A 27,153-nucleotide genomic window follows, 5' to 3' on the forward strand; every position below is an offset into this window, starting at 1 on the left:
TCCCTTTAAATAGCATCGGACACCCCAGCCTCCCACCATCATCTCTCGCGCGCGCGCGTGCATCTGCTCGCGATGCACAGCAACGCAAGGATCGTAGGGAATGGAGAGCAAACTGTGGTGTTCTCGCATGGCTATGGAGGGAGCCAGTCGATTTGGGACGACGTGGTCCCGCACCTGTCCCAAAGGTATCAACTCCTGCTCTTCGACTGGAACTTTTCCGGTACCGCCGACAACTCCGGCAAGGCCTTGGAGCTGGCCAAGTACTCCTCCTTCACTGCCTTCGCCGATGACCTCATCTCTCTCATCGACGAGATGAACCTCAACGGCGTCATCTTTATTGGCCACTCCATGTCCGGCATGATCGGTTGTATCGCCTCCGTTAAAAGGCCCGATCTCTTCAGCCACCTCGTGCTCATTGGAGCGTCGCCCAGGTATCGATCACCTTCATCCATGCTTTATTTGCTTTGCTCGCAAGCGCCAACCTTGCTTTCTTAATTAAAACTGTTTCTCATTTTCTTTGGTAAACAACTCTCTTTCCCCTAAATTGCTTCGGTTCTCTTTCATTTCCGTGCTCGAGAACACTGTGGGTTGGGTCTGGTCTGGATCCAGGTCCAGATCCCGTATGAATTGTACCCAACTCAGACTCGTTTGGAGCTTTTTGATCGACAAAATCATATGCTGTCAGTATAACTGCTGCTGCTGCTGCTGCTGCTGCTGCTGGTGGTAAACGTTGCTCGAATGGTTCAATTCATGAACTATTTGGCAACAGTACTCGGGAACGATGGCACATGCAAGAACGGTGCTTGAACGGGGTTGTCAGATGCATATATAGACTGCTTCCAGGAAGGAACAAAATATACGCTACATGCATGGGGGTATGCAAATGGAGCCAATAAATATGCAGTTAATAACAGAATTAGAGAACAAGAAAATATTACTTGGAACTTAAGAAGCCAAAGGAACAACTATTTTGTGACTGCTTACATGGATTCGGATGGATCCGGATGATAAATGGCCGCCGCAAGGCTTCCCGGGGATTTTTCTCTCTGAGATGTCACTGACAGGCCCTTACTATATATCTTCCTTCTAAAGTGAAGGAATTTTAAGGCAGCAGCCTGAGATGTTAAACAACCTTTAACTCCATCTTTAGGGGATAAATCCACTCTCGACAACAGTAAGACTCCACCTTTTTTCCCTTTTTTTTCTTAGCTGGCACCTGGGCTCTAACCAATTCCGTCCACACGTACGTGTTGCCGAGGCTCGGAGAGGGAACGGGTTTGGATGCTTTAGAAATAAGTGGCGGAAATTGTACTGTTCTCTTCAGGTTATCGTCCGTCATCAGCTATTCACTGGTGCGAACACATTCAGCATCACGGCATCGTTCGATGAAGAATCGCTGCGTATTAATTCACGGAGTTCATTTCTTGCAGGTACTTGAATTCGGAAGATTACGAAGGAGGATTTGAGAGAACGGAGGTGGAAAACATGTTCACCAATATCGAGTCTAATTTCCAGTCATGGGCTGAAAGCTTCGTCAGACTCGTCATCGGAGCAAATGATCACATCTTCATCGAGAAATTCAGGAGAAGCTTTCTGAAAATGAGGCCCGATATCGCGCTGTGCGCTGCGAGGATGATCTTCCTGAGTGATCTGAGGGATGTCTTGGAGGAGGTTGAGGTGGCTTGCACCATAATCCAAGGCACCAATGACGTGGTCGTGCCCACCTCCGTCGCCCATTTTATGCAGCAGGAGATGAAGGGAAAGGCGACGGTGGAGACCATAGACTCGGCCGGGCATTTTCCGCAGCTCACCGCCCACCGGATGCTACTTGAAGTTCTTGACAGGGTCTTGGCAGGAACGAAGGGACCGTAAAAACGTGGCAAGGCTTTCGATGAAGGAAGATGCTGTGAATTCTTGTGTCCTGGGGATGGGGTGATGACAGTGATGTGGGGATAGAACCTCATCCCAGTAGCTCGTTGTAATGTTTCGAATTTGAGCATGCGAATATTGTAAATTTCATGTCACTTGGATAAACTTATTGTGTCGTTTGTCGGGTTGCAAAATTGGCTATGACATGAATTACGAATCAAAGCAGCTCGGTTTTGAATCATATCGTTTGCTGTCGTAAAATACATCATAATTTGCGTAGTCGAGATCAATTAAAGTTTATTGGGACGGATGAACTATAAGAGGGTGACCGGTGAGTTGCCATGATAAATTATATAGCTGAAACCAGCTGAGTGCATAAGCTGGATATGGCCCGACCCAAAATCTGGATATGAAGGACAACTTCACAAAACATATTTAGGCTAGCCAGGTCTGCGCGCACCAGTCCTCGCATTTTGTAATAACTCAGGATCTCACTCAAAATGGCTAGCCAAAAAGTATTATTTGAGCTTTTTGATCCTATATACTATACCCAAAATTTATCCAGCGAATAATTGATATGAGACTAAATACCTGCCCATATGAGTCCTTACATATTAAGCAAAAATTTGATTGCAAATCGTATATGAAGCCATGTAAATCCGATCAGAAGAATTGATCGGCCTTATAAGTCCAACATAAATAACGAATTTTATATCTTCACTTTTTAGCATTTCCAACGTTCATGATTCATGTAGGCGTTTTCCTTCACCAAAGAAACGCATGAAATTGTCTTGTTCTAGATATATAAGACACCAGCCCCATCTCAGACTACAGGATACTGCAGTCTTCACAAGATCTCTAGCTACAATGACGTCGGTTTTTAAAACTTTTTTTCCCCAAAAATCATTAGACACTGTCACTAGGTCCCCATTATATTGTTTTAATATACTCGCGTAACCAAATCGAGATACGTGACAAGTTTCCAAGTCCCATCCTGGTTGGAACCAATCTAAATGATTGCCGAGATTGCAGATAAAATTGCATCAAGATGGAATTGCATGTGTAATATAATGCGTTTGAAATATGCATCAAGGTACCAATGCAAGTTTTTTTTAGTTTGTTATCGCTTATTTCTTTAGAAACCTACATGTTTAGAATCTCCTTTAACAATCAACACGAGTCTGACACGTTCATGCGCAAAAGTTCAAAACTCGCTTCTATGTTCAGGTCAGATTATGATATAGAGCAAATACCAAATAGAATCCGCTAAAACTTAATATGCCACCAAATCTAATAAAATTCCATTTCTCCAATTACACATTATAAATCTCCTTAGGAAATGTTTGTTTTCTAACTAGTGGTGGATCTAAAGCAGTGTTTCTAATAATGATAGGAGATAGATCTCAAACACTGTAACTTTGTGAGGCTGATCATTTTGTATGGTTTTGCTTCTAAATATCACTGCCAACAAAGTTCAGAACTTAAAGAATACTCTGGTGCATACGGCTCTCACCATTATAGAGTTTAGAAAAGGTTGGATATATACACAACCTTATTCTCATATGCTGAAAAGCTATTTTTGTATTTTGAATCCGTGGCACCAAAGCCCAGATCTGTTTGGAACCTCCTCTACAATACGTCGCCTAAAATGGTATTAATAAATATGCTGAATATTGTAACACACGCTCAAGGACTAATGACAAACAATAAATGAAGAAAAATAAAACCAATTCAAGAACTGACAACTGGTGGCAGAAGTATTGTTAGCTAACTAGTGTCTCGTGGAGTGTGCAGGTAGCTAATTATAGTTAAATCAGCTAAAGTAGACAGTAGCATAAACTGCCAAAGCAACAAAAGTCTCCTTAAAAATGCTAGAAACTTTGGAAAGTGATCTAAACAAATATTCAGGTGCTTCTCACACAGGAGGTTATACATATTAATTACTTTTTCAATTGTTTGTACTAATGGATACATTAGCCAGATTCTCCTGTTCAAAACTTCAATAAACGTGGATACCTTTATGTTCGCCATTGTCGCTGACCAAGGAAACAAGAAAATATTTTTTTATAATATAAATAATAATCATTATTTTAATTTATTATTTTTAAATAAAATATTAAATGTTGTGAAATCTAATTCATGCTAGATTTTTTGATTGCGTGGTCAAAAAATAAAAAAAATTCTTACCTAATAAAAAGTGAACAGAAAGATAGCACCTGTGATTTTTCTGTTATCACTCATTTTTTAGTTATGTCACAAAGATTATCACAGCAACTGATTTAATACATAAATTTCAAAAGCTATTTTTTGAAGGCAATAAAGCCATTATAACCGCTGTTATAAGTTTATAACGGCCATTTGTAAAATCAAAAAAAATAAATAAATAGTCATTCCACCGGTCCCTGACCAAAATACCCCTAACCTTGGACAAAGCTTGAGAGGAATGCACCGTGGCGTTTTAACCGCTAACCATGCGAGGGCAAGCACTCCTCGCTCGCCTCCACTTCCTCAAACCCTCTTATCCTCGATTCTCCCCGATCCCCCTGTCTAATCCCAAAACCCTCATCCAGAATCCCAATTCCCTCTCGTCTTTCCATCACCGCGGTGCCCTCCGCCCCTCTCGCCCCTTCGCGGCCATGGCAGGCGCTGCGGACGATTTCGTCAAGGGCACAGTCTTCCCCAATGGTGTCGCCGTTATCACCCTTGATCGCCCCAAAGCCCTCAACGCCATGAACCTCGGTCTCCTTCTACGCCCTTTCTCTGTTCTTCTTATTATTTTCCCCATCTTTTCTTTGTTTCTTTTCGCGAGTTTTTCTCGAATCTTGGTTACCTTGTTCCTTGATTCCATGCTGGAACTTAGATTCCCTGTTTATTTCTAGAGTTCACGGCTTCTTGTTTCATTGCTATGGGAATAGAAGCAGATCGAGTGAACCAGTTGATTCTTTGTATCTTCAAGAATCGAACTTCTTGCCAAGAAAGTAGAAATTTAGCCCCTCGCCCAGAATATCTAGTTGTTTTTTGTTTTCGTTACAATTTATTTTTGTCTTTTTTTCTTTTTAATAAAGACGTCTGGTTCCGTCAAAGCTGGATCAACATCAAGGCACCAGTTGAATCGCTGGTAGTTTTGCAGGAAGAAATTGAAGTTAATGTGATCCAAAAAGTCGAGCTGGGGTTTCAGAATCCCATTTCCTCTCCGAATTATTTAGCTTAACAACAATCGAAATATGATGACCTAGTTTTCCATCTGAAAAGTTAACATGCTTCCAATCTTTCAGAAGATACATCTATAATGATGGCTTGACTTTAATCACATGATTTACTCATTCATTAGTCTTCTTTTTTTGTAAAGTATCTTGGATAGATTTCATCAATCATATGCTTATGTAATCTTAGTGTACTGACCCATAATTGAAACGGTAGTGCAGAGATGGACATAAGATACAAAGGCTATCTTGACGAGTGGGAAAGTAATCCAAGTGTCAAATGTGTCCTTGTGGAGAGCAGCTCGCCTCGTGCCTTTTCAGCAGGTTTTCCTCCCTTTTCATTGCAATAACCACTAACAGGCTGATGTTCCCCCTCCCCTCTTTTTCTCAGTATACCATGAAATCATCAGCCTTTCAAGATTTCTTTATGCATTTCGCTTTACTTATCCATTTTATGGGGTCTTCAGTATGGCCTGAGGTTGAATTATGGCCCATGCAGGAATGGATATTAAGGGTGTTGTAGCTGAAATTCAAAAGGACAAAACTACACCACTCGTGAAAAAGGTCTTTCTGTAGGCATAAAGTATGTCTTGTGTTGCGAATGCCATGCATGGTTGCATAATATGCATGCTTTACTATGACATTTTATTTGTAGTGGTGCTTAAAATTTGCTTTATCATATAAGATTTTTAGAATAATATGCAGGTAATATTGTGAATCAGGTTACTATTTGATGCAAAATGCCAGAACTAATTCAGGTCTAACATTTCAAGCAGAATGCTAAGCTTTTAGAATTGTCATTGTTTTGACCATAAATCACATTAAAAAACCTTCTTGACTTATTTTTGCATGCCTTCAATATTGTACACCTGAGACACTTATTTTAGTAATTGATGCTATTTTTGGAAACTTTTTTGTAGAGATAGGAGTCTTAAAATATAAGCCTGAAGCATCGTGTCATCAACTGAACTAATATTTACAATTATGATAAAATGGTGGATTTAAGTGGCCTTTTAAATTGATGACATTCAAGTTTTCTTTTTATTGGCATCTAAGTTTCAAAATCATTTTGATCCATCATTAATTTCCCTGTTTTGCCTTCAATATCTTTGCCACTAAATATGCACATTGAGTTCTTGTTCAATTGAAGGAATTTCTTTGTTTTAGTACTTAGGGTGGGCAGCATAAAAATGCAGGGCTCTATGATGCCCGGCTTTCTCATTACAATTTGATGTACTTCTTCTCTCTAATAAATATAAACACTCTCCTTTATCAAATCTTCAGGTTTAGTCCTTAAGATCACCTCTGCCTTAATCCACCTGTAACAGAATTTGGGAATTAAGCAGTCAGGGAACTGTAACATGACATGACAATTGGAGACCTGTCTATCTAATTTTCTTGGGACAATTTGATGTATATCTTCTCTCTTATAAAGTATAAAGTATAAACACTCTTTCTTACCAAATATTCAATTTTAGTACATAAGATTACCTTCACTTAATTCATCTATATTGGAATTTGAAAACAACAGCTTATATATAATGTTTAGCTGGCATGTCCGTTAATTAGGTCACGTAAAGGTTTGTCAGAGCAGGTGGTGTTCCCTTTCAGATTTTCATATTTAATTGTATGCTTGAACATTTTGAATCTTTGATTCTTTGAATTAACACTAATGCTTGCTTTTGATTTAACAGCACTTTCTTAGAATTTGACCCCCTCTATCTCTTTTCCATGTTCAATTGTTTGTATGTGTATTTTGCTCATTTTAATTAACACTTTTGCTTGCTTTGATTAAGTAGCACTTTCTTAGAAACATGTAGTCATAAAAAGGTTGGCCCGATGCATGAGGCTCCCACCGTTTTGGAGTCTAGGGAGAGAAATATGTGCAGCCTTACCCCCGCATGTGGAGAGGCTATTTCCGTGTTTTGAACCCACGACCTCAAGGTCACAATAGCAACCTTAATGTTGCTCTTGGGTTCACCCTCTAAAACCTGCAGAGTCATGCATGAACTGAAGGTGTCAATATGCTGCGTTGGGATAAGATCTATTTGAGTCAAGCTAGGGACTCCAAGCAACATGCCATTTCCTGACTGCATAGCATCAGAGACAATTGGACATTTATTTTTAGACTTGGTGTTAGGGATGCCTGGCTGGATGGCATGTCTAACTTTGACCCAGGATATCTATCTTATGTGCTATGTGAAAATTCAATTTCATAATGATAACAGCACCTAATTTTAGACATGGCATCTCAGCAACTTGAAATTGCGAATCAAAGTAGATCATGATCTAGATGAAAAGAATAATATTGGATCGGATCCCTTACCAGAGTTGCTATGATCATGGAAGAGCCCCAATTGAAATTAGAAACAAAAGGTTACCTTGGCTTAAGAGTCCTAATGCTAGTCGGACTTGGATTTATGAATTATGGCCTAATACCATGGAATCATGAAATGATCGAAATAAGAGGTATAAAGAATACCATCTGTTGAGAGTAATGACAGGAAAAAATTAAAATTTTAATTTTTATGGGGGTATTTTTGAGGAAGAGGTATAATTTAATTATTATAGGGCATTTTTTAGGAAAAGGATATTCTGAGAATGCCAAAGTTTTCACTAGGAACATTAGCACACTTATATAGTTCTCAAAGTTTGTTTCTTTATCTGCAAGAGTCCTTACTGACTCAAAAGTTGGAAGTTCTACATGATTGATGAAGTTTATAAAGAGTAAAGAGTCCACAAAGGGTCTGTTGCATGCTGAAAAGTTTTTTGAAGAAAAGAAGGCAGTGAGCCGGCTGTTACCTCTCCATATCTCCTTATTTCTTCTCCTTTTTCTTATTCTGTATTAGTTCTCTACTGTTTTTGTTCTCTACATCATTCTCTGTTAATTGTTCAGTGCTATTATTTCATAGATTGTTGGCAGATTTCAGTTTTATTTCGATACCTTTGCTATAATGAACCACTGCGTTGAAATACCTGTTGGGTTTGACATGTTAGGACCTTCCTTGTAATATCAATAAGGATTTCAGTATTATTTTCTCTGATGTTTGATTGTTCGGATATGAAAGTTACTGCTGCCTGTTTAAATTTGTGTATTAATTCTGGAAATCTGATTATAAGTTTATAGTGAACGAGTCAATTGAACCCTAAAAAACCCCAGATCTTGATATCTCCTATCCTCCTTCACACATGAAACCTAGAGTAGGGTTATTTGATCTTTCACCTAGAAAACTAAAATTAGTTTTCTGCTGCCCTGTTATGATGTCTTGGACAGCAGGCAGTGAAGCTGCTTTAAGACCACAACTATCCTATTTCATACAATACAGGCCAACCCTAAGTGGTGCTGCATATGCCAGGTGATTCCGCTGCATCCAATAGGTTATAGGTTACAGCACTAAAAGAAGAAACTTCCTTAGTGGGCTTGCAGAACTATAAATGCAAACCTTTCAACTAGTTTGATATGCTAATACAATTTTGGAATTGAATTTATTTTACTCTAAATAACATCCTTTAAATCTACTCAGTTAGAATTTCAAAAATGTGTAGACAACTAACAAAAATTATATAGTTGCTTTTTTTTCAAGGACTAGCCAAATAGCAGTAGTGGCCATGTATAGTCATAAAATGGTTTCTATCTGACCTTGTGAACTTTGGATATTGCATATATTGCATACAATTACTGTAGAACTTTGCAAATCTTTGTTGATATCATACTATCCAAGGTTCGCAGTCTCGATACCAAACTACGTACTCGTAGGAGATCGATAACTGTACCATACCAATACCGTACTGAACTGTAACTATACACAAAAAAATATATTTTTGTTTGTAAAAGTTTTAATGTTTTTAAGCCTCCTTTATCTAGTTTTGAGGGAAAATAGGATTTTGTGAGTTTTTGATGTTTAAATGAAATATATTTAGTTTTTTTTATGTTAAATGCCTAAAGAATGTGTAACTATTAATTTAACTAAGTATGACATTGAAAATATATAATATTTATATTAAGAAATCGGAAACACAACGTACATGCATTTGTTCGATTCGAAGTTTGAGTTCGTAGTCGGGTCCTAAGACTTGAATGACTATCAGAATAATATGATACATGCTTCAAATCTGAAATATCTTTACATGCTATTGAAATTTCATGATTTTTTTTGCATTGGTAATATTTTTAATATTTTTAATAAAAATAATAGTTAATTTAAATAAAATATTAAAAATAAATTTTAATTATGTCTAATGTAGCATCTGATAGGAGGTACCATGTATATTTTTTTCAGTTCATGTTAAGCACCAATAGCCTAATTAATCTAGGAATTACTTTAAAGTTGGGTTTTATTCGTGAAGCAATTAGTATGCCAAAGATCAATCATATTGTTGTCAGCAGATAACATGCGAGATTGCGAGCATAATAGAAAGTTTTGGATTCTAACAAGTTTTTTTTTATTTTTTCTATTATTTTTATATGAAAATATATTTTACTAAAAATAAAATAAATATCAAAAAGTAAAAAAAAAATATATCATTGTGTAGATTTGACTAAGATCTTTGGCATGATTTCTCTATTTTTTAAATTTCTCCATATTTTTGGGTTGTAATAGAAAAATGGAATAGAAAAGTAGTTGGATTGGAGGAATAGCTTAAACTTCTACTCTCTCCATCTTTTTCTCCTCTCCTTCTCTCTTTCTCTCTTACCTTGAAATAGAGGGAAAAATTAAGGTTCCAGATCCCTTCTCCCCTAATTTTTGAGATCTTGAACTGGTATAGGGCTCTTACCGGGCCAAACTGCTCAAAATTGAGCAATTCTAGGTAGTTCAGCCTGATAAGGATCGATAAGTACCAATTCGGGTAAAATCCTTTATTGAGACCATGAATCGTCCATGGTTGGTATGGTACGATATGACCGAACTGGGTGGTTCGATATGATATTGCATGCCTTGATACTATCACTCCACTTGTGATTATGATAACTTTATCCATATTGTCATTAACTACTGATATATACAGCACCGTGTAGGTCCAAAAGGATCGGAGCATGTGTTTGAATCTATTGTAAGCATCACATGTTGTCTATCTTCTTTTTTCTGCTTCATTTATGGTACATCTTTGTTAAATCTTTCATCATTCAACAGGATCAAATGTGACCCTCAATTCAGTTGCTTGGATCAACTATGGCGGTAACTTTTTGCCTGTTGTTCCTTCTATATTGCCTTGTTTCACATGATAGTGAAGGGGCACGGGTTTGGTGGACCACATGGCTTGCAGTCCACCAAATCCGGCTACTACTGGAATCCAAGTTTTCCAATTAATTCATGACAGCAAACGACTATAGAAATGGAAATCTTTGACATTTCTTTAGGAATTGCTGCTTCGCCCCCCTTCGATCAGTTCCTCCAACCGCCTCTAGCATGGTTGAAAAATTATTGGCACCAGCCGTAACATTCTCTACTATTTTCTCCACTACCACTTCTCTTTTACGTCTTACCACTACCACCAATTCCCTCCATTAGGGATCTCCACTATCCTCAACTCTACCTGCCTCTCTTTCTACACCCACCACTAGCAGTTTTTCGGTGCTCCATTCTTACTTGACCATTGGAAAGGTTTGCTTCAGCTTGCCTCTCTGGGGAAGTGTCAGATTCTTCCTGTTGAGCCTCCAATATCGAAGTGCCATGGGGTATCTGAAACATTGTTGGAGTTCATAAGCAGCGGCAACAACACTGGGATCTTCCTTGTGCTTGTTGGCTTCACGGTGCACCTGCTTGTCCCCTGCTCTTGAGAGTGCTCCCTTAAGAGCCATGCCATGCGTTCCTTGGCCCACCTTCAGCCACTGCTTGGAAATTATAGGTTGCTTGTGGCAGAGGCAGCTGGTTGGCGAGGGAGGGGGAAGGACGAGGTGTCTGTGGGCCGAGGAGAAAGGTGAGGCAAGGTGGTCTAGGGGCTTCTTATTATGCATGTGACAAGTAGAGCCCGGGGGAGGAACTAGATGGAGAATGAGGGTGATGCAGCACTTCCTGAGGCAAAAAGATAAGTGACAATTTTTTTATAATTTTTTCCTCAGTTCAGAAAAGGAAATGGTTTAGATTTCATTTCCATAGCTGCTTGCTGCTGTGGATAAGTGGAAGAGATGGGATCTTAGTATTAGCTGGAAACAGTAGACTGCAAACTGCGCAGTCCAGTGGATCTGTGCCTATAGCTAGGCTTTCTAAAATAAATCATTGGTTTGTTCTGATGGTAATGGAAACAAATCACCCAAATGGTGTAATTGTTGGAGACTAGGTGTGGTTGATCACCTCTATAGAGTACCCAGGCGGTTTCTTATCATCTGCCGTTGAAAGGGACATGACATCTTATAGGAAGAATAAGATTGGGGTTTTGGATTGCTTTATAATGAAGTTGCTTATAGGGTGTGAAGTGTGAACCATTTTTTTGATCTTGGCTATTTTTGATATTGTCCTTCTTACTGTTTCTCTTATGTACTTTTTCATTTTTTTGACGCAAGACAATTCATGAGAAAAAATATGATCAATTTGATGCGAGTATCAAGAGGTTTGTAGCACTACAACTTAATCTTCTTTATGGTTTTCATGACATGTTGAGAAGGTCAGCATAGTTCTACATAACTGATGAACACCATTTTGCATACATCAGCACATAACTTCTAGGCAATTAATGTTACCCTGCCTGTATTTTTTTTTTTTTTTTGTATTTTGTGCCCTTGTCTGTAAAATACCATGCATTCTTTTCCTTGCTTCTGTTGTCATGATAATGTCATGCTTACTGGAAAAGAGAAGAAACTCCTTGTGGATAAATGCTTTATTTTTTTAGGAAAATTTCTTTTGCCACCACTGATGTTAAATTGCTCCCAAGCATGACCATAGGAAGATTAGAAATATGATCAGCTTATCAAATATGAGTTTTCCTCATGTTTTACTTGCATTTGTCTTGTATAAAGACTGTATATAGTTTGATCCTGCCTAAAGTTGTTATTTGGATGTTGAAAGATGACTGCTTTCAAAAAGTTGTTCAGAGCTTCACAGATATCTCTCTTCTTTTGCTAGATCTGTAATAGGCAACTGACATGACACTAGACTTTAGATGTCATGTGCATGAAACTTCTTGTTTTGCACACGTATCTTCTTGATTTTTTTTAACAATTAATATAACTATATTTTGGATCCATGTAATAGATAATAGTTGATTTAAGTCCTTATTCAGTTGAACTGTGCTATTCTTCTTTAAGCTTACGCCATGATTCTGTTGTAGGTTTTCGCTGCGGAATATTCTCTGATATGTAAAATTTTTGGATATCAAAAGCCTTACATTTGTTTCATGGATGGTGTCGCAATGGGGTTTGGGATTGGGCTGTCTGGACATGGCCACTACCGAATTGTCACTGAGGTGCATATCTTTCTTCAAGACAGGGATGTTGTTAAGTGATATCTTCGACTTTTCTGTATGTATGCTTGTACGAAAATTGATTTTAATCCTCTACTTGATTTTATATGGTTTCGTGCCAGAGAACACTACTTGCCATGCCGGAAAATGGAATTGGCTTGTTCCCAGATGTTGGCTTTGCTTATATAGCTGCAGAGAGTCCGGGAGAAGGGGCAGTCGGTATGTCCTTTCAAAAAATTCCTTCACATTCATCACTCAACTGATCTTCATAACCGCACATCAACTTGCTTGATTTCTCAAATTATGCATCATAATTTAAACCCCCCAAAAAAATCTTACTGAATCTTGTGATAGATATTTGGTTTCTGGCGTATAGACAAGGTGGGGTCCTCCTTATCTTTGGTATTCATTGAATTGTATGTCAAGCATTAGTCTATATTCTTCTGTGTGTCATCACGATGGTCAAAATGCTGCAGTATGTGGGGGATAGATATCGATTTTGATTTTTTTTTTTTGAAGGTTTGCTTGCATTAATTTTCATGAGAGAAATACTACTTTCACTTTTACTTTCTACCCTTGAAGGTAGTTTGACCTTCCAGTTTTTTGTTAAGGTCATATAGTATAGTGCGTATTGTTGTTGTCTTCTATTATAGAGCATCAAAGAAATGATAATATGTTGTTGCTTGTTTCCAAGCATAGTTCGCCGTACTGGCCCGAACCGGCAGTACGGAATGTACTATACCGTACCAATTCGAAATCAGTATCCGGTACGGATGGCGTGCTGACACTTGGTATGTCAGAAAAAATTTCGTACCGTATTATACCGATACTGTGCTAGTATGGCACTGGTATGAGGTCCGGTATTAAGACGGCGAACTTTGCTTCCAAGTAACAATAACTTACGATATTAGGGCAGTAAGTCAAGGAAGAGGCACAAAAAATAAAAGTATCTAGAAACTACTTCTGACCATGAATTGCCATACTTTATCTTGCTTACCTTGCATGCGCAACAGCGTCCCTGTAACTCAAACGATCTTGAATAGTCTTTTCTCAGAGATCAGAAGATCTTGTAAACCATAACCAGAACTTTTAACCATTACATCTTATTCATACTTAACTGTATATATAGTTAGCATGAAGTAATCACATCAGCCAATACTTGAAAATAAATAATCAAATAATGAACCACATGGATTGGCTTTCATTTCTAAGGAATCCTAGGGTTCTTTGTCCTTTAAAACATGCAGGCTAGTATACATGCAGGAAAAAGATGTTAAAGAAAACCATTGGAAGAAGAAATGGGTAGATGTATCAAAAATCATAAACTTATTATTCTAATCAAGGAAGGCGGAACCGTCTCAAACTGCCCGGTTCGGGGCGTACCGAGCCATACCAGCGGTCGACCAAGACGGTTCCAACAATAAAATCGAGAAACCGGCGAGGGAGGGGGAGAGGGAGAAGGAAAGAGAGGAAGAGGGGGGAGAGAGAAGAAGAAAGCCCTCCCTCCCCCCTCTCTCAGCTTGTTTCGGTGGCCACCGCTCACTGCCGCCCTATCCCTCTCTCTTCCTCCCTCCCTCTCTCTCTCTTTTTCTTTCTTTCCTTCTCCCTCTCCCCCTCCCTCTGCCTCTCTCTCCGATGCGCTCTCGCGCTTTCTCCCTCTATTCCTCTCTCTCTCCCTCTTCCTTTTCCTCCTTCCCTCCCCTTTTCTCTCTCTCTTTTCCTGTCTCTCCTTCTTACTCTCCCCCTCCTTTGTTGGTTTCCCTGTCGGTTCACGCCATAATGACATGGCACAAAGGCATGCCGTACCATCCCGCTGGCCTACCAACACGGTGTTGGTTCCGGTACTGTAGACCTTGGCTTTAATACTGTGTAAAATTGCAACATTATCATTTTGTAAACAAAAGGCATCTTTTTTTCTTTTTTCTTTTTTTCTTTTGGTTATGTGTGTGTGTGTAAGGTGGTGGGGGAGGGCTAGGGGGTGGGGGGAATGAAGAAGAGGTGCACAGCTTGCCGGACTTGTTCAACGCCCAATACTAATTTATTGGCACGGTTAATTGAGCAGAGGAGAATAAGAGTTAATGGTGAAACTGATCTAAGTACATCAAATTTAAATATCTGCAATGCAAGGACAGCTGCAGAACCATCTAGGGTTTAAACCACTACTCTATTGGGTGCCTTTGTTCTCTAATAACCTTGATGCATAATTTGTGTTTTGGAGTCATCAGTATGCTGCATAATTTGTGAACTAATGCAATGTTTGTTAGCAAGTATAGCTTCATAGATTTATTAAGCATGATGTTTTTTAGAAGCTTGTTTGTTTTGGTGCCAGTTCATGGGTATATCATTGTTCTCAAACATGTAACCTTATTCATAAAGTTTTTCTTTAGCCCAACATTTTAACCCTTGCAGCACTGCTAACTCTTGAAATTTTTATTTTCATGCCATCTATCCTGCTCTGATCCTATTAATTTTTTTCTTCACTCTATCCTTGTGTAAACAGGATTTGAAATGAAACAGATAACTATTTTTGAGGATTTCTTGATTATCAATTTTAGCAAGACTTTGTTTTTCACCTGCATATTATTGTTTTAGTAAGGTTTAACATTTCATATTTCTACAGATTTTATGACCCTTAACTTCAAAATTTTATATATCAACTTAAATCCTTTTTCCTCGTTTCCATCTTTTGTATGTGTGCATGCATGTGGCCTGACTATAAATCTTTTTAAAGGCCTTTCTGTCCTCTTTGTTGACTCATTAGACAATTATGAGCTTATAACCTTGCTAGAACTGGCCTCAGATCTTTGCTGGACTTGTCCTTAGCATTTTAATTTGCCACAACTCTCTCCTAAACCTTTGCCTCCTATCTTTCTGTCATGTACTTGTCATTACCCTTTTCTTCTTGCTTTTATAAAGCCAACTTTTGACATCTGTGTGCCACTAAGCTTATGCTTTGACAGTCTTTATTGTCCAACAGTATCAACCATGCAACAATGTTGGCCCTTGCATACAAAATCATTTTGATGGAAGTAAATCCATAAAGATGAAGAGAGCTGCTTTAGTGATGTGATGTAGACATTTTACATGTACTGCTGTTTGTGCACATGTATGTGCATTCTTGAGAGGAAATTGCTTGAGACGACATTCATATACCATGTATATAGTATCTCCAAAATTATTAAGAGGTGGTCTGCAATCTTTTGTTAACAAGAAAACACATTACGTTATGCCATCTTTATTCTTTGATACATAAAAGAAATTGTGTCAATAACAGAATGTGAGCACAATACAAATGCATCTTATTTATTTATATTGTTGTTTGTAAAAATAAAACCTTGGGTACCTAAAGTGGGTGAGGGTGCAATGCGGGGAAGCGGGTCTCCTGAAAATATTATGAATAAGAAAACACTTACAAAGCAGGTGCAGGGACTGGTTTCTGGATAGATTTTGAAGTGGGTGCCTCATTCTAAGTGGAAGCTTCCTGCTCCTAAGGATAAAACTATCTTTTTTGAGTTAAAAAGGATTGACCTTTGGCATTTCAACTTTGTTTCTATGATGACATCGACAGTATCCAGAGCTCCTATCTTGCTTATTAGTATCACTTTTTAGGTGTTCAAAAATCTTGGGTTATCCAGAAATCTATATTCTATACATCCATGTGTCTTGATGCTGCCCTTTAAAGTTAGATAAGGTATACTGATCTATGCTGATCTATGCTAATATTAGAATCAATCTCCCAGGAGCCATTCTAGGGGCCAGATCCCAGACCTTATAACCATCCATCTCTAGTTGCTAAAACTACAACTCAAAATAGATATACCCAAAATTGTTTACTTGCGAGGGAGCTATATGAATAGAAAGAATATTTTAGTCATACTGGGATTACTCAGCCATCCATAGTTCTCTCATGCACATCGCATGTGTCAGACTCTAGTAATGTAAACTGCAAGGTGGTGCATTTTAAGCTATTGGAGGAGTTGAAATGTGCAACGCATCATCCTCTTCGATTAAGAACATGCTAATTGGGATTTCATACTTCATTGCTAGAACTTTTATTGCTTTTGGTTGGACGTTTCAGAGTTGAAGGCATTTTTCTCAGTGGTTATCTTTTAACAGGTTTATTTGAATGTCTTGTTAATTTATCTTATTTTAAGTCTGATATTCAAGAGTCTAAATGCTGTGCAACAAAGTTGATAACTCGATATCATGAGTATTATTCTATTTTGGCGCAGGCAAAATCAAGAAGACATCTATCGATTATTTTCACTCAACATTCTGTATATACTCTTCTATGCTAAAATCTTTTTTTTGAAAGTATTTGCTGTATTTTTTTTGAAAGTGTTGGCGATGCCTTCTGTTGTACTCCATTCCATATTTAGTCATACTTGTTAACTTCTTTCTGTGTTATATTATAAATGTCTATTTACTTATTACAGTCAAATGTTCTGTTATATTTATAGAGTAACATAATCAAGGAGGGGGAGAGCTTTAATCCCTTGTAACAAAAGTAAAGTTGCATTGCCTATTTTTTACGTTGTGATCTTCTAAGGTTGGTTTTCTTTTTATTCCTTTTTTTGTTTGTTTGCTAAACTCTAGAAGTTCCTTTGCAGGGGCTTACCTTGGAATGACTGGGAAAAGGATTTCATCTCCTGCTGATGCATTATATGTGGGCTTGGGAACTCATTATGTGCCTTCTGGAAACTTAGGATCCCTTAAGGGAGCACTTCTATCAATCAACTTGTATATTTCTGATCATTCTTTATTTGTATCTTGTGCTGAACTTTTATCAGAAACTATATCTTCTTGTGCTTCAACACCTGAGGAACTTGAAAAGAGTTCTTGTGCTGCTATTCCTTCATTTCCATGGAGATCCAGTATATGATTAATTTTGAAATTTACACTTGGTGGGTTGACTTTTGTGAGTAAAAATTTGCTTTCTTATGTTATAATTAATTGGTTATTATGATTTGAGATAGTTGGTGAAGCTAGCGCAATCAATAAAATACATATCTTTACATTTCTTATTATGTAGATCATATTTGATACGAAGTGGTTATTTGGGCAAACTTATTTCCATTGAGCTGGAAAACAAAGCACAAAGTGCTTGCTTTGTGCCTTTGTGCTATTTATTTATGGCTCTTTCAGTTTATTGATCGTGACAATGATTCTATATGTAATTTGTTTTGTTTGTTTGTTAATGATCATCAAATGCTGTTCGAGAATTTAGTCAACAAATTAACCTTGACTTTGAATCTGGAATTTAATGGATACCCAATTTCTTAGTCAATATTATTGAATTTATTAATTTAATCAACAGACTGTCCCATCAATATGGTGTCGATTTTAAGGATCAATGTGTTGTCTAAGTTTGAGGATGTTCTAGGACCAGCTCTCAACATGATGTCAGTCCTCTTGATTGGTGTTAGATCTTGGTTAAGGCATATTTGGAGTGGATTAGTGTCTGCTAAAACTTGGTTAAGGCATATTCGGACTGGATAAATGTCTGCTAGGGGACCTAGAAGGCCTGTTAGGCAGGAAACCTACTCTCTTGGCTATGGAGGTTGAGGTCATGTCACCAAACAACCACCTTCCAATATTTTCTAGACTTGGAAGAGTCTAGGTAAAGAATAAAGAAGGCCCCACATACTTTACTATACTGAAGTAACAGAACCAACCCCATTAATCTGATGAGGCAGAAATTATGAACTGAAGAATCAGGATTTTGAACTTTAGACAACCTCCCTCCCTCCCTCCCTCCTGTAGAATAACACAAACACAAGAAAAGTCCTTCATCTTCCCTTTATTATTTTTCTTATTTCATTCATTTTACTCATTACTCGCCCTTCTTCTAATCTTTCTTGATAAAAAAATGTACTGATCTTTCATGCAATGCATTGGATTTTTTTCCCAAAAAAATTCCAGCAAGCGCTTGATTTCAATTATTTTTTTTAATTTCACAAACCCTTAAAAATCTCAATTTAAACCGTAGATTCCTCAACCTAAGTTAAATAGTAGTCATTTGTTACCTATTTCTCAAAAAAATATTGCCTTGCTAGTTCAGTTTTATTGAAAACTTGGGTCTTAACCTGAAATTCCAGCACCTTGTAGGTCTCAGTTCTTTTCCTAAACCCTCAAACAAAGGTCTCTTCCTAGGTCTGTCCTGCATCAAAGGTTTTCTTAATTTTTCTCATTCTACCAAAAATGTTACATCATGATCAATCTTAGGTATTGCTAGTGTGTTGAAATCAAGGATTGCCGAACTGGTACCGAATGCTGTACCGGTCGGCGCCCGGTCCGGTTTGAACCGGACGGAACCATCCGGCCAGTTCGGTTTGCCCCGAACCGGGCGGTACGGCTTGGTTCGGCAATCCTTGGTTGAAATATAATTACGAAACCTTGATCTTGATCATGTCATGGGCTTGTTTAGATACTCATAATGTTTGATTTAAAATGGTTGCAAATGTATGTGAATTAATACATGAGAATGTTCTAGTATTTTTGAAAAATTTGTAGTTTTTTCTCAACAGAAGTTCTTTGGTACCTCTGCAGTGCAGCGTAAATAGATGCTACCGTGCAAAATTGTGTCATACATTTGTTTATTAGATTTGTGAAGATTTATTTAGTTCAACTGTTTTTTTTTTAATTTTTTGGACACTGCTTTTAAATTGGGTAATGAGTACAGCTTGAATTATAGATTATGGACATGCTTTATGTTTCACAAATGCGTTTCAGGATCATACCTTGTTTCATATTTCACCAAATTCCCATTGAATGTTAGGTTGTCTTGACTTGCATATTTTGCACATGCAGCTCTGATGACCCTCACAAAGATGTCGTGTCATTACTAGCACAATATAAGAAGGAACCTGAATCAGAGGCTCAACTGAAGTTGCTTTTACCTCACATAGTATCATCTTTTGGTGGACGTAAATCAGTCTCCAAAATCATAGAAGAGTTGGAGAAGTCTCGGTCGAATACTGATGTTGCAGGTATACCTTTCTACCATATACTTTTAAAGAAAGGAATGCTTGATATTGGAAAACCAACTTCTGCCAGTGATGCTGAGTTGCTGTGCTGTGGGACATATAGTTCTTGTTGGTTTTCCAATTCTGCTGTACTGCCATAGCCCACTACTATGATACTTTTAGTAGTACTGATAGTTGTCATGCCCTTTAAGGGACAAAACTGGGGAAGATAGTGAGATATTGCCTAGGTAGGCAACACATCTCTTTGTTAATTGTATAAATTCTAAATTTCTTTCTCCAAGCTGCTATTTCGATGTTATGAAAGTATTCCTATGTGATGGCGGACCACCACAGGGAGAAGAGAGAAAGAGGAAGAAGAAAGGAAAGAGGAGGAAGAAGAGGTTATAGAGATGCAGGAAGAAGATGTTATAAAGACGCAGGAAGAAGAGAAGAGGAAAAAGAAGAAGCAGAAAAGAGGCTAGGGTTTTTTATTCAATCATTCAATTTCCTAATTCATGAGCGGGGTGGTCTTTATATAGGCCTTACATCAGGTCAAACAATTGACGACATACCAAACTTGGATCTTCAATCAATTGACTAAGTCAGCCGATTGATTACATACCAAAATCGATCCAATGACTCAACAGCTAACCCAATTGACTTCAATAACAAATAACTGACCAAATTGATTTGACTAAACAAAAACAAATGACCAAATTGATTCGATGACTTCAATAACAAACAATTGACCAAATTGACTTGACTAAACAAAAACAAATGACCAAATTGACTCGATCAAATAAAAGCAAAATGCTGAAAATAAAAAATGATGCAAATTAGATTAGACCCAATTCGGGGCCCGACTCAATCTGGTGGCTCAAGAGTATCTCCCAGCCACAATGATGCGAATCTCTAGTGTGGCCACAATCGAGTCGCTCTGATGTCTCCATGAACTCCCGGGTGGAAAAAACTCGACCCCGTCGAGTGCAGGTTTGGTCGGCTATCATACTGCTCCAGAAAGTTAGGGTCAAGGCATTGCAACTCGGCTCTGAAAATTCACGTTACATCAGACTTTGGTCGGCTTTCCACCGGACAAGATAACATTGGTATCCACCGTTCCTGGTTGACATAACCTACTTATCCAATATATGTTCTATTTGTTCTCTGCGTGCATGAAATTTTGGAGGTGAGGCTCAACAATAGGTACCAGGTTAGGGTGATCAATAAGGGTAGATGTGTCAACAAAGAGGTCAGAATGAATAATTGTTGTCTTTTTGTAGGAGATTAAATCTTTAATATTAAATGTCGCACTAATCCCATAGTCCTCAGAAAGATTCACAACATAAGCATTCGAACTGATTGTCATAGGACTTTGAACGGTCCCACACTATGAGCTTGCAATTTCGTAAACGTTTTCGAAGAAAGTCGTTCAATCCTAATTCTTATCATGACGTAACCTCCTTCACTTAGCTCTTTATAACGTCTTGTGTAAATCAGCAATGGATTTATATTTTAAGTTATCAGAGTAAATGCATTTGCTAATTTCTTGATGCAATGAATGTGGGTGCGATGCGAATGATTGTGTAGACTCGGACACTCTATACTAATGAGACATGGAGATCAGGTCTATGGGCTGCCTAGGTTTGTAATCATGCACCATTTCAAATGGACTCATGCCTATGGACTTAGTAACCGAACTATCATATGCAAACTTAACTGTCGGTAACATTAAATCACGGGTCCTAGCATGTTCGTTCGGGTTGAGCCTATGACGTGAAAAGTTAGGTAGACATGCTTCAGGAACTAAATCAATTGCGTGTTGGATATCACGCATCGGAGGAAGTGCATCCGGAAGATTATCAGGGACTACAGAATGAAACTCCTCTGAAAACTACTATAGGGGAATGCTCAAGGTTGGATTTCACATTGATATCTTTAGCCATAAGTGCCAACACAGGTGACTGGCTTTCGATATCTTTGACTACCTTTTTCAAAGTAGTGATATGAAGTGGTTTGGTTGTACTTAGGTCAATAGTTTTCCTTTGAGAATCATTCTGAACAAATTCTAATCCGGTGGATTCGTCTTGAAAGTCTTCGTCTTCAAAATCTTCTACATAATCTTTTATATTTGGTTCATAGACTTCTTCGATATATTCGGCCTGTTGGTTTCCAGCTTCTGGTTCAGTATTCAGGTAGGTTTTAGTGGAACATTGGGACGCTATGTGGCCGAATTGTTGACACCTAGAACATTGGGTTTGGTTCCTAGGGGGTATGGGAAAGGACTATAAGTGGTGCAGCCAAACCGATTTTAGGTTGGGTTGCAACGGAGGTTGGCAGTTTAGGGGTCCTAAAGTTTCGCATGAACTCACGGACCTCTTGTCTGATTTCTTTCCTTTCAGCTCGTATGGCAGCGAACTGGTCCTTGAGGAATTTCAGAATTTTGGAGTCCATGGTAGCTAAGGGGACTTTAAGTTGATCGGCTTGGTACTCCTTATCACTACGAGTTGACATGCAATGTTAACACAATGTATGATGATGTGAGATGCAATGTCAATAATGAAACCCTAATAAATATGTAGGACAACCTATCAATGCAACCTACTATGATTTCAGAGATCAACAAGCTTTCACAAATTAACTTAAAATATACATGTTGCTGATTTTAACTTCGGTTATTTTAGAGTTAGGGTATGAGATTAATCAAGTTAAGAAATTAGGTTGCAATCAAGAATTACGGTTGTTCTGATCCTAAAGTAATCTGATCGTAGGATGTTGAAAAACGTTTTGTTGCTAGGGTGTGCTAATTTAATAACAAAATTTTTAAAAGGTGAATAGGACGGGTTTGGTGGTAGATGTTCTAGGTTCTGAATTTTTGACAGCAAAGTAAATTTTCAAAAATATGGCTATCATGCAAGAGAACTAGAACATAATTAAATGAACAAGCTCAAGAAAAGTGAAAACCTTATTACCTGTCGTGAAGCAGACAACCAGAATTGTTCGCTCGAATCGGGCTGGGGCGACGATCAGAGACACGGTTGCAGCTGATGGACCCTTCAATTGGCTTCAACTTGGGTCTGATCACAACAAATTGGCAAACCTGATCTCAACAACTCGTTGGTTCTGAAAAATTTTGGGGGCCTTGATGATAGGGCCTGATTGAGTAGAAGGGATTGATCAGATCTAATGGGCCTGCAATTTGCGGGCCTAATGAAAAATGAAAGGATGGCTAGGTGGGGTGGTGGCATGTTGGGCCGGAAATTGAGGAGGGTGCGGATGAGATGGGCGTGGGTGGTGGCTGTGGACCGGGTTGGACTGGGTCTGTTGGACCCAAACACCGGATGCGAAGAGGCCTTGGGGATGGGCATGTTGTAAAGCCAAAACACCTGAGGAAAATGAGGGAGAAGGGAACTCGTGGGTTGGAGAAGAGGGGTGGGGGTGTGGGAGTGCGGTGGAGCACGGATTGAGCAGGAGATGTGGCCGACAAAGGAGCAGCAGAGGGAGAGGAGATGAGGGGGAAGAGGGGAGGTGGAGGGGCAGTGGGCTCGTGAGAGGGCTCGGAGGAGGAAGCGAGGAGGAGCAACGGCTGACGGGGCGGGGGAGGCCGAAGATGCAATGAAAGGGGGGGCGAAGGGGTGGAGCTCAACGGCGGCAAAGGAAGAGGGCGGAGGTGGTGGTGGTTCTCGGGCGGAAGGCGACGGTGGATGGCGGTGGCATTTGGGGCAACGGGCGGTGGCAAGCGGGCCGGGAAGCGGGACCAGCCGGGGATGAATACGGCGAAGGCGGAGGCGATCGATGGCGGAGCGGCGCTGCGGACGCAGCGAACGGTGGCGGTGAACCGAAAGAAGGAAGAAGAACAAGTATTTTTCTTTTCTTTTTTCTAACTCGGATCCGTTAGGATTCGGGTTATCGGGTTGGACCCGATCCGATGCCCGTTACGGTCCGTCATGTGCAAGTCATGTGCATTCTTTTTTTTTCAGAGATCCGGGTTACCGGGATGTGGGTTAACGGGTTTGACTCTTACCTGTTAATCCGATTGTCTTCAACCTCTCAATGAGTTAGGGAGGATGCTCCGACCTCTGTGGGGCTCCGTGGATGTTGGCAGCCGGTCACGGCTCCGGGATGGAATAGTCAACGGGCGGCGGCCGGTTACGGCAGCGAGCGATTCTTCTCCGAGCGGTGCGGCACGCGCGTAGAGGCGACAAACCGGGTTTTTCCGATTCTTCACGGGCGGCGTTGGCCGGCGCGGTCGATCCGGCGGTGGCGGCACGAGGGTGAGGGTGGCTTCGGCTGTGATGGCGGGTGGGACGAATTGAGGAAGGGGGGGCTTAAAGGGAGGAAGGGGAGAGGGGGGGTTTCTGTGGTGCAGCCTGTAGAGTCGGGGAGGGTTGGAAGCTTTTGGAAGGGGGTGAGTGGGGGTGCAAGAAGAGAAACGGCACCCACGGCCCTCGTTCCTTCTCTCTTGCTCTACTTTTGATGCGATGGGGCTTGGGAGAAGACACCCAAAACCTTCTGAGCCCACCACGTGAAGAAGGAAGAAGAAACTGGATCATGGCTTTGGCAGCAGGGGCAAAGCCGAGCTGCTCTGATACCAAGCTGATGGCGGACCACTACAGGGAGAAGAGAGAAAGAGAAAGAAGAAGGGGAGGAGGAAGAAGAGGTTATAGAGACGTAGAAAGAAGAGGTTATAGAGATGCAGGAAGAAGAGAAGAGGAGGAAGAAGCAGAAAGAAGGCTAGAATTTTTTATTCAATCATCAATTTTCTAATTCATAAGCGGGGTGGCCTTTATATAGGCCTTACATCAGTTCAAACAATTGACGACATGCCAAACTTGGATCCTCAATCAATTGACTAAGTCAACCGATTGATTACATACCAAAATCGATCCAATAACTCAACAGCTAACCCAATTGACTTCAATAACAAACAATTTACCAAATTGACTTGACTAAACAAAAGCAAATGACCAAATTGACTCAATCAAACAATAGCAAAATGTTGAAAATAAAAAATGACGCAAACTAGATTGGACTCAATTCGGGGTTCGACTCAATCTGATGGCTCAAGAGCATCTCCCAACCACAATGATGCCAATATCTGGTGTGGCCGCAATCGAGTCACTCTGATGTCCCCATCACTATGTTAGCTATCAGAATAGTGTGGCGGAGGGATGATGTATTTTTTAGTATTAGATCATATATCTCATATTTATGGAAGAAGGATTTCTTTTGGTGGTATCATGGCCTAGAGAAAGGATCGTTGTACCAGTTGCCCATGCTATGCCCACACCAATACAACAGAGAGGGGGGGGGGAGGGAGAACGGGAGAGAGGAAAAGAGAGAGTGGGCGAGGGAGGTAGAGGGAGAGGGAGGAAGGGGGAGAGGGAGGAAGGGAGAGAGAAGGCCAACGGAGCCAGCCTAACATAGCAGAGAGGGCGGGGGAGAGGGAGAACGGAAGAGAGGAAAAGCGAGAGAGAAGGAGGGGAGGGAGAGGGAGGAAGGGAAGGTGGCGGGCAGACAGCCGACAAGGGGCAACGGAGGGGCGTGGAGGGGTTGTACCCTCCTGTTTTCTTGTTTCGTTCGAAACAAAAATTTCGGAGGCCTTTTTTTTTAATTTGGAAGAATCTAAGTGAAGTCGGTAACCACCTTGTCAACTTCACATAATTTTTTTCAAAATTAAAAGCCTTTTTATTTTGACAAAATTAAGTAAAGTCGGTAAGGGGTTGCCAATTTCACTTAAAACTTGTCAAAATAAAAAAAAAAAAGGCTCCACTCTGGAATTCTTGTTTTGTACGAAACAGGAAAAATGAAGGGTGGAGCCTATCTAATGCCCCTCCACGCCCCCTTCCGGCAATCCGCCGGCCATCCATGACCCTTCCTTTCCCACCCGCTGCCACTCCCTCCCTCCCCATTTTCCTTTCTCTTTTCCTCTCTTTTCTTCTCCCTCTCCCCCTTCTTCGCCGGTTTCTTAATTTGAAGGCTGAAATCATCTTGGTCCGCCACCAATATTGCTCAATATGCACTGAACCGAGTGGTTCGAGACGGTTCCATCAATATTGGCCTAGAGCATCATAGCTTTCAATTATATAAATCAATGTTGCATTCACATGTTCAAACTTCTTCTAGAAATGGTGATCTGTGTCTGATGACCCAGGACTTCACAAAAAAAGCTGGCTAGAAATTGTAACTTGGAGTTCTTGGCCCTGCTTAGGCACCCAAGATCTCTCTAACACACGCACGCACGCACGCACGTGCAAACATGATGTAGAACTAAATACATGCCTGTGCAGGTCCTCACATTGCACGTAACTATGTACACAAAGGTACAATTTTATGTTGATGAAATCAGAAATTAGTAATGTGAAGCTCATGCATTCTTGATAATATTGCAGGTCTGTATAATTGGTTGTATAACATGGTATAATGGCTGTAGTTGTTCAAAATCCTTCAAAGTTGATCCATGATGTTTGGTGAAGCACTTGGAACCTCTTTTTGCATATATCGCTATCTCTTATGGCCAACTTTTCCTTCTGGCCTTAGAAAACCCTCATATTGTTGTCCTCTGATGGGCAACATTGTTCATAGTGTTCTGGCCATTTTCTATGTCAAAGAGAATCAGGTTGTACAAATTGTTATTGTTTTTTTAAAAATATGCAGTTCTTTGGATTGATTTTGCTTCTTTTGGGAGCAGTAGCACAATGGGCAAATGATGTGCTTCTTGGACTTGGGAAAGGTGCACCATTTTCTCTCTGCTTAACGCAAAAGCATTTCTCGGAAGTTGCATCTGCACATGGAAATGATGAACATCACTTATCAAAAGTAAGATCTTAGATGCCAATTTTTGGCAGTTGGAAATTAGAGTGTATCTTTTGCTTTTCTCCTTTTTTTTGATCCCAAAATATAAAGACTGCTGATTGTGATGGCATTGAGCATGCAGCTCTGTGGTGTAATGAAGGTCGAATACCGCATCGCCTTGAGATCCTCACTTCGAAATGATTTTGCTGAAGGTGTACGTGCAGTTTTGGTGGACAAGGACCTGGTATTTCTGATCCCAGACAAACCTTTTCTTGCATTTATGAAGAGAATAATTTCATGTTTAACTGTTCTTTAAAAAGGATTGATGTGAGACTCTGATTTTCCTTTTTCAAACTTAAGTATCTGTTTGGCTATCATCTTAGCTCGAACTGTCTATACGTGAGTGATAAGTTATCAAAACAATTCATCATTTTCATCTCTTACTATTGTCCATTGTTAAACTTTGATAGTATATATCCTGTTCGGTTCATTAATTGGTTTGTCTTATTAGCATAAGCTTAACTAGGTATTCCATCATAGTTTTCTACCCGCCAATCAAACATCATCTCTAAATACTTAATACAAATTTTACACCTAGGAAAAGAAAGAAGAAAACTAGAATTTCTGGGATGTAGTTCTAGCCTTCCACCATTCCAGCAATATTGTATTAAAGACAAAGAAATATGTGAAAATTAACAAATTTCAGTATTACGACATGTATAAGGAGTACATGTAATATGTGGAGATGGACTCTCGAGAGGAGAGGATATCTAATCCCCTTGATACCAAAATCAATAATAGGGTGTTCGCAACGAAGATTCACACTATTGATCATCTATATAACTAAAATGTCTAGAAGACAAAAAATCACATATGTTGGTGGTTTCTAATCTATGCATCATATGGATACAAATATTGATGGTTTT

The 27,153-nt window shown here is 39.5% G+C and overlaps 2 protein-coding genes across 4 annotated transcripts in view; both read left to right on the plus strand.

Moving 5' to 3' along the window:
• LOC103721634 (strigolactone esterase D14) lies at window positions 1-2,099 on the plus strand. Its single transcript, XM_008811916.3, has 2 exons — window positions 1-431; window positions 1,431-2,099. The coding sequence occupies exons 1-2, from the start codon at window positions 73-75 to the stop codon at window positions 1,870-1,872; spliced, it is 801 nt and encodes a 266-aa protein (XP_008810138.2). The 5' UTR covers window positions 1-72; the 3' UTR covers window positions 1,873-2,099.
• Window positions 2,100-4,304: 2,205 nt separating this feature from the next.
• The window catches only part of LOC103720861 (3-hydroxyisobutyryl-CoA hydrolase-like protein 3, mitochondrial), a 37,948-nt gene continuing 15,099 nt past the window's right edge, over window positions 4,305-27,153 (plus strand). Inside the window, exons 1-9 of one of the 3 annotated variants that reach the window (XM_039131290.1) lie at window positions 4,305-4,608; window positions 5,295-5,396; window positions 5,572-5,636; window positions 12,339-12,473; window positions 12,593-12,689; window positions 17,081-17,210; window positions 19,281-19,459; window positions 26,124-26,251; window positions 26,370-26,471. In XM_039131290.1, the coding sequence (XP_038987218.1) occupies window positions 4,341-4,608; window positions 5,295-5,396; window positions 5,572-5,636; window positions 12,339-12,473; window positions 12,593-12,689; window positions 17,081-17,210; window positions 19,281-19,459; window positions 26,124-26,251; window positions 26,370-26,471 (1,206 nt within the window). In that variant the 5' untranslated portion in view covers window positions 4,305-4,340. Of the gene's footprint in view, window positions 4,609-5,294; window positions 5,397-5,571; window positions 5,637-10,225; window positions 10,250-12,338; window positions 12,474-12,592; window positions 12,690-17,080; window positions 17,211-19,280; window positions 19,460-26,123; window positions 26,252-26,369; window positions 26,472-27,153 lie in introns of those variants that run through there. The other 2 variants (XM_039131291.1, XM_039131292.1) reach the window with 2 other exon arrangements.

The sequence above is a fragment of the Phoenix dactylifera genome, chromosome 11, assembly GCF_009389715.1.
Source record: "Phoenix dactylifera cultivar Barhee BC4 chromosome 11, palm_55x_up_171113_PBpolish2nd_filt_p, whole genome shotgun sequence".
NCBI lineage: Eukaryota > Viridiplantae > Streptophyta > Magnoliopsida > Arecales > Arecaceae > Phoenix > Phoenix dactylifera.

What these genes read in the sequence shown, in the direction of transcription:
- LOC103721634 (XM_008811916.3), top strand. Translation starts at nt 73, where the DNA reads ATGCACAGCAACGCAAGGATCGTAGGGAATGGAGAGCAAACTGTGGTG. An exon ending in CTCATTGGAGCGTCGCCCAG is followed by an intron (nt 432 to 1,430) that starts GTATCGATCACC and finishes CATTTCTTGCAG; the next exon opens with GTACTTGAATTCGGAAGATT.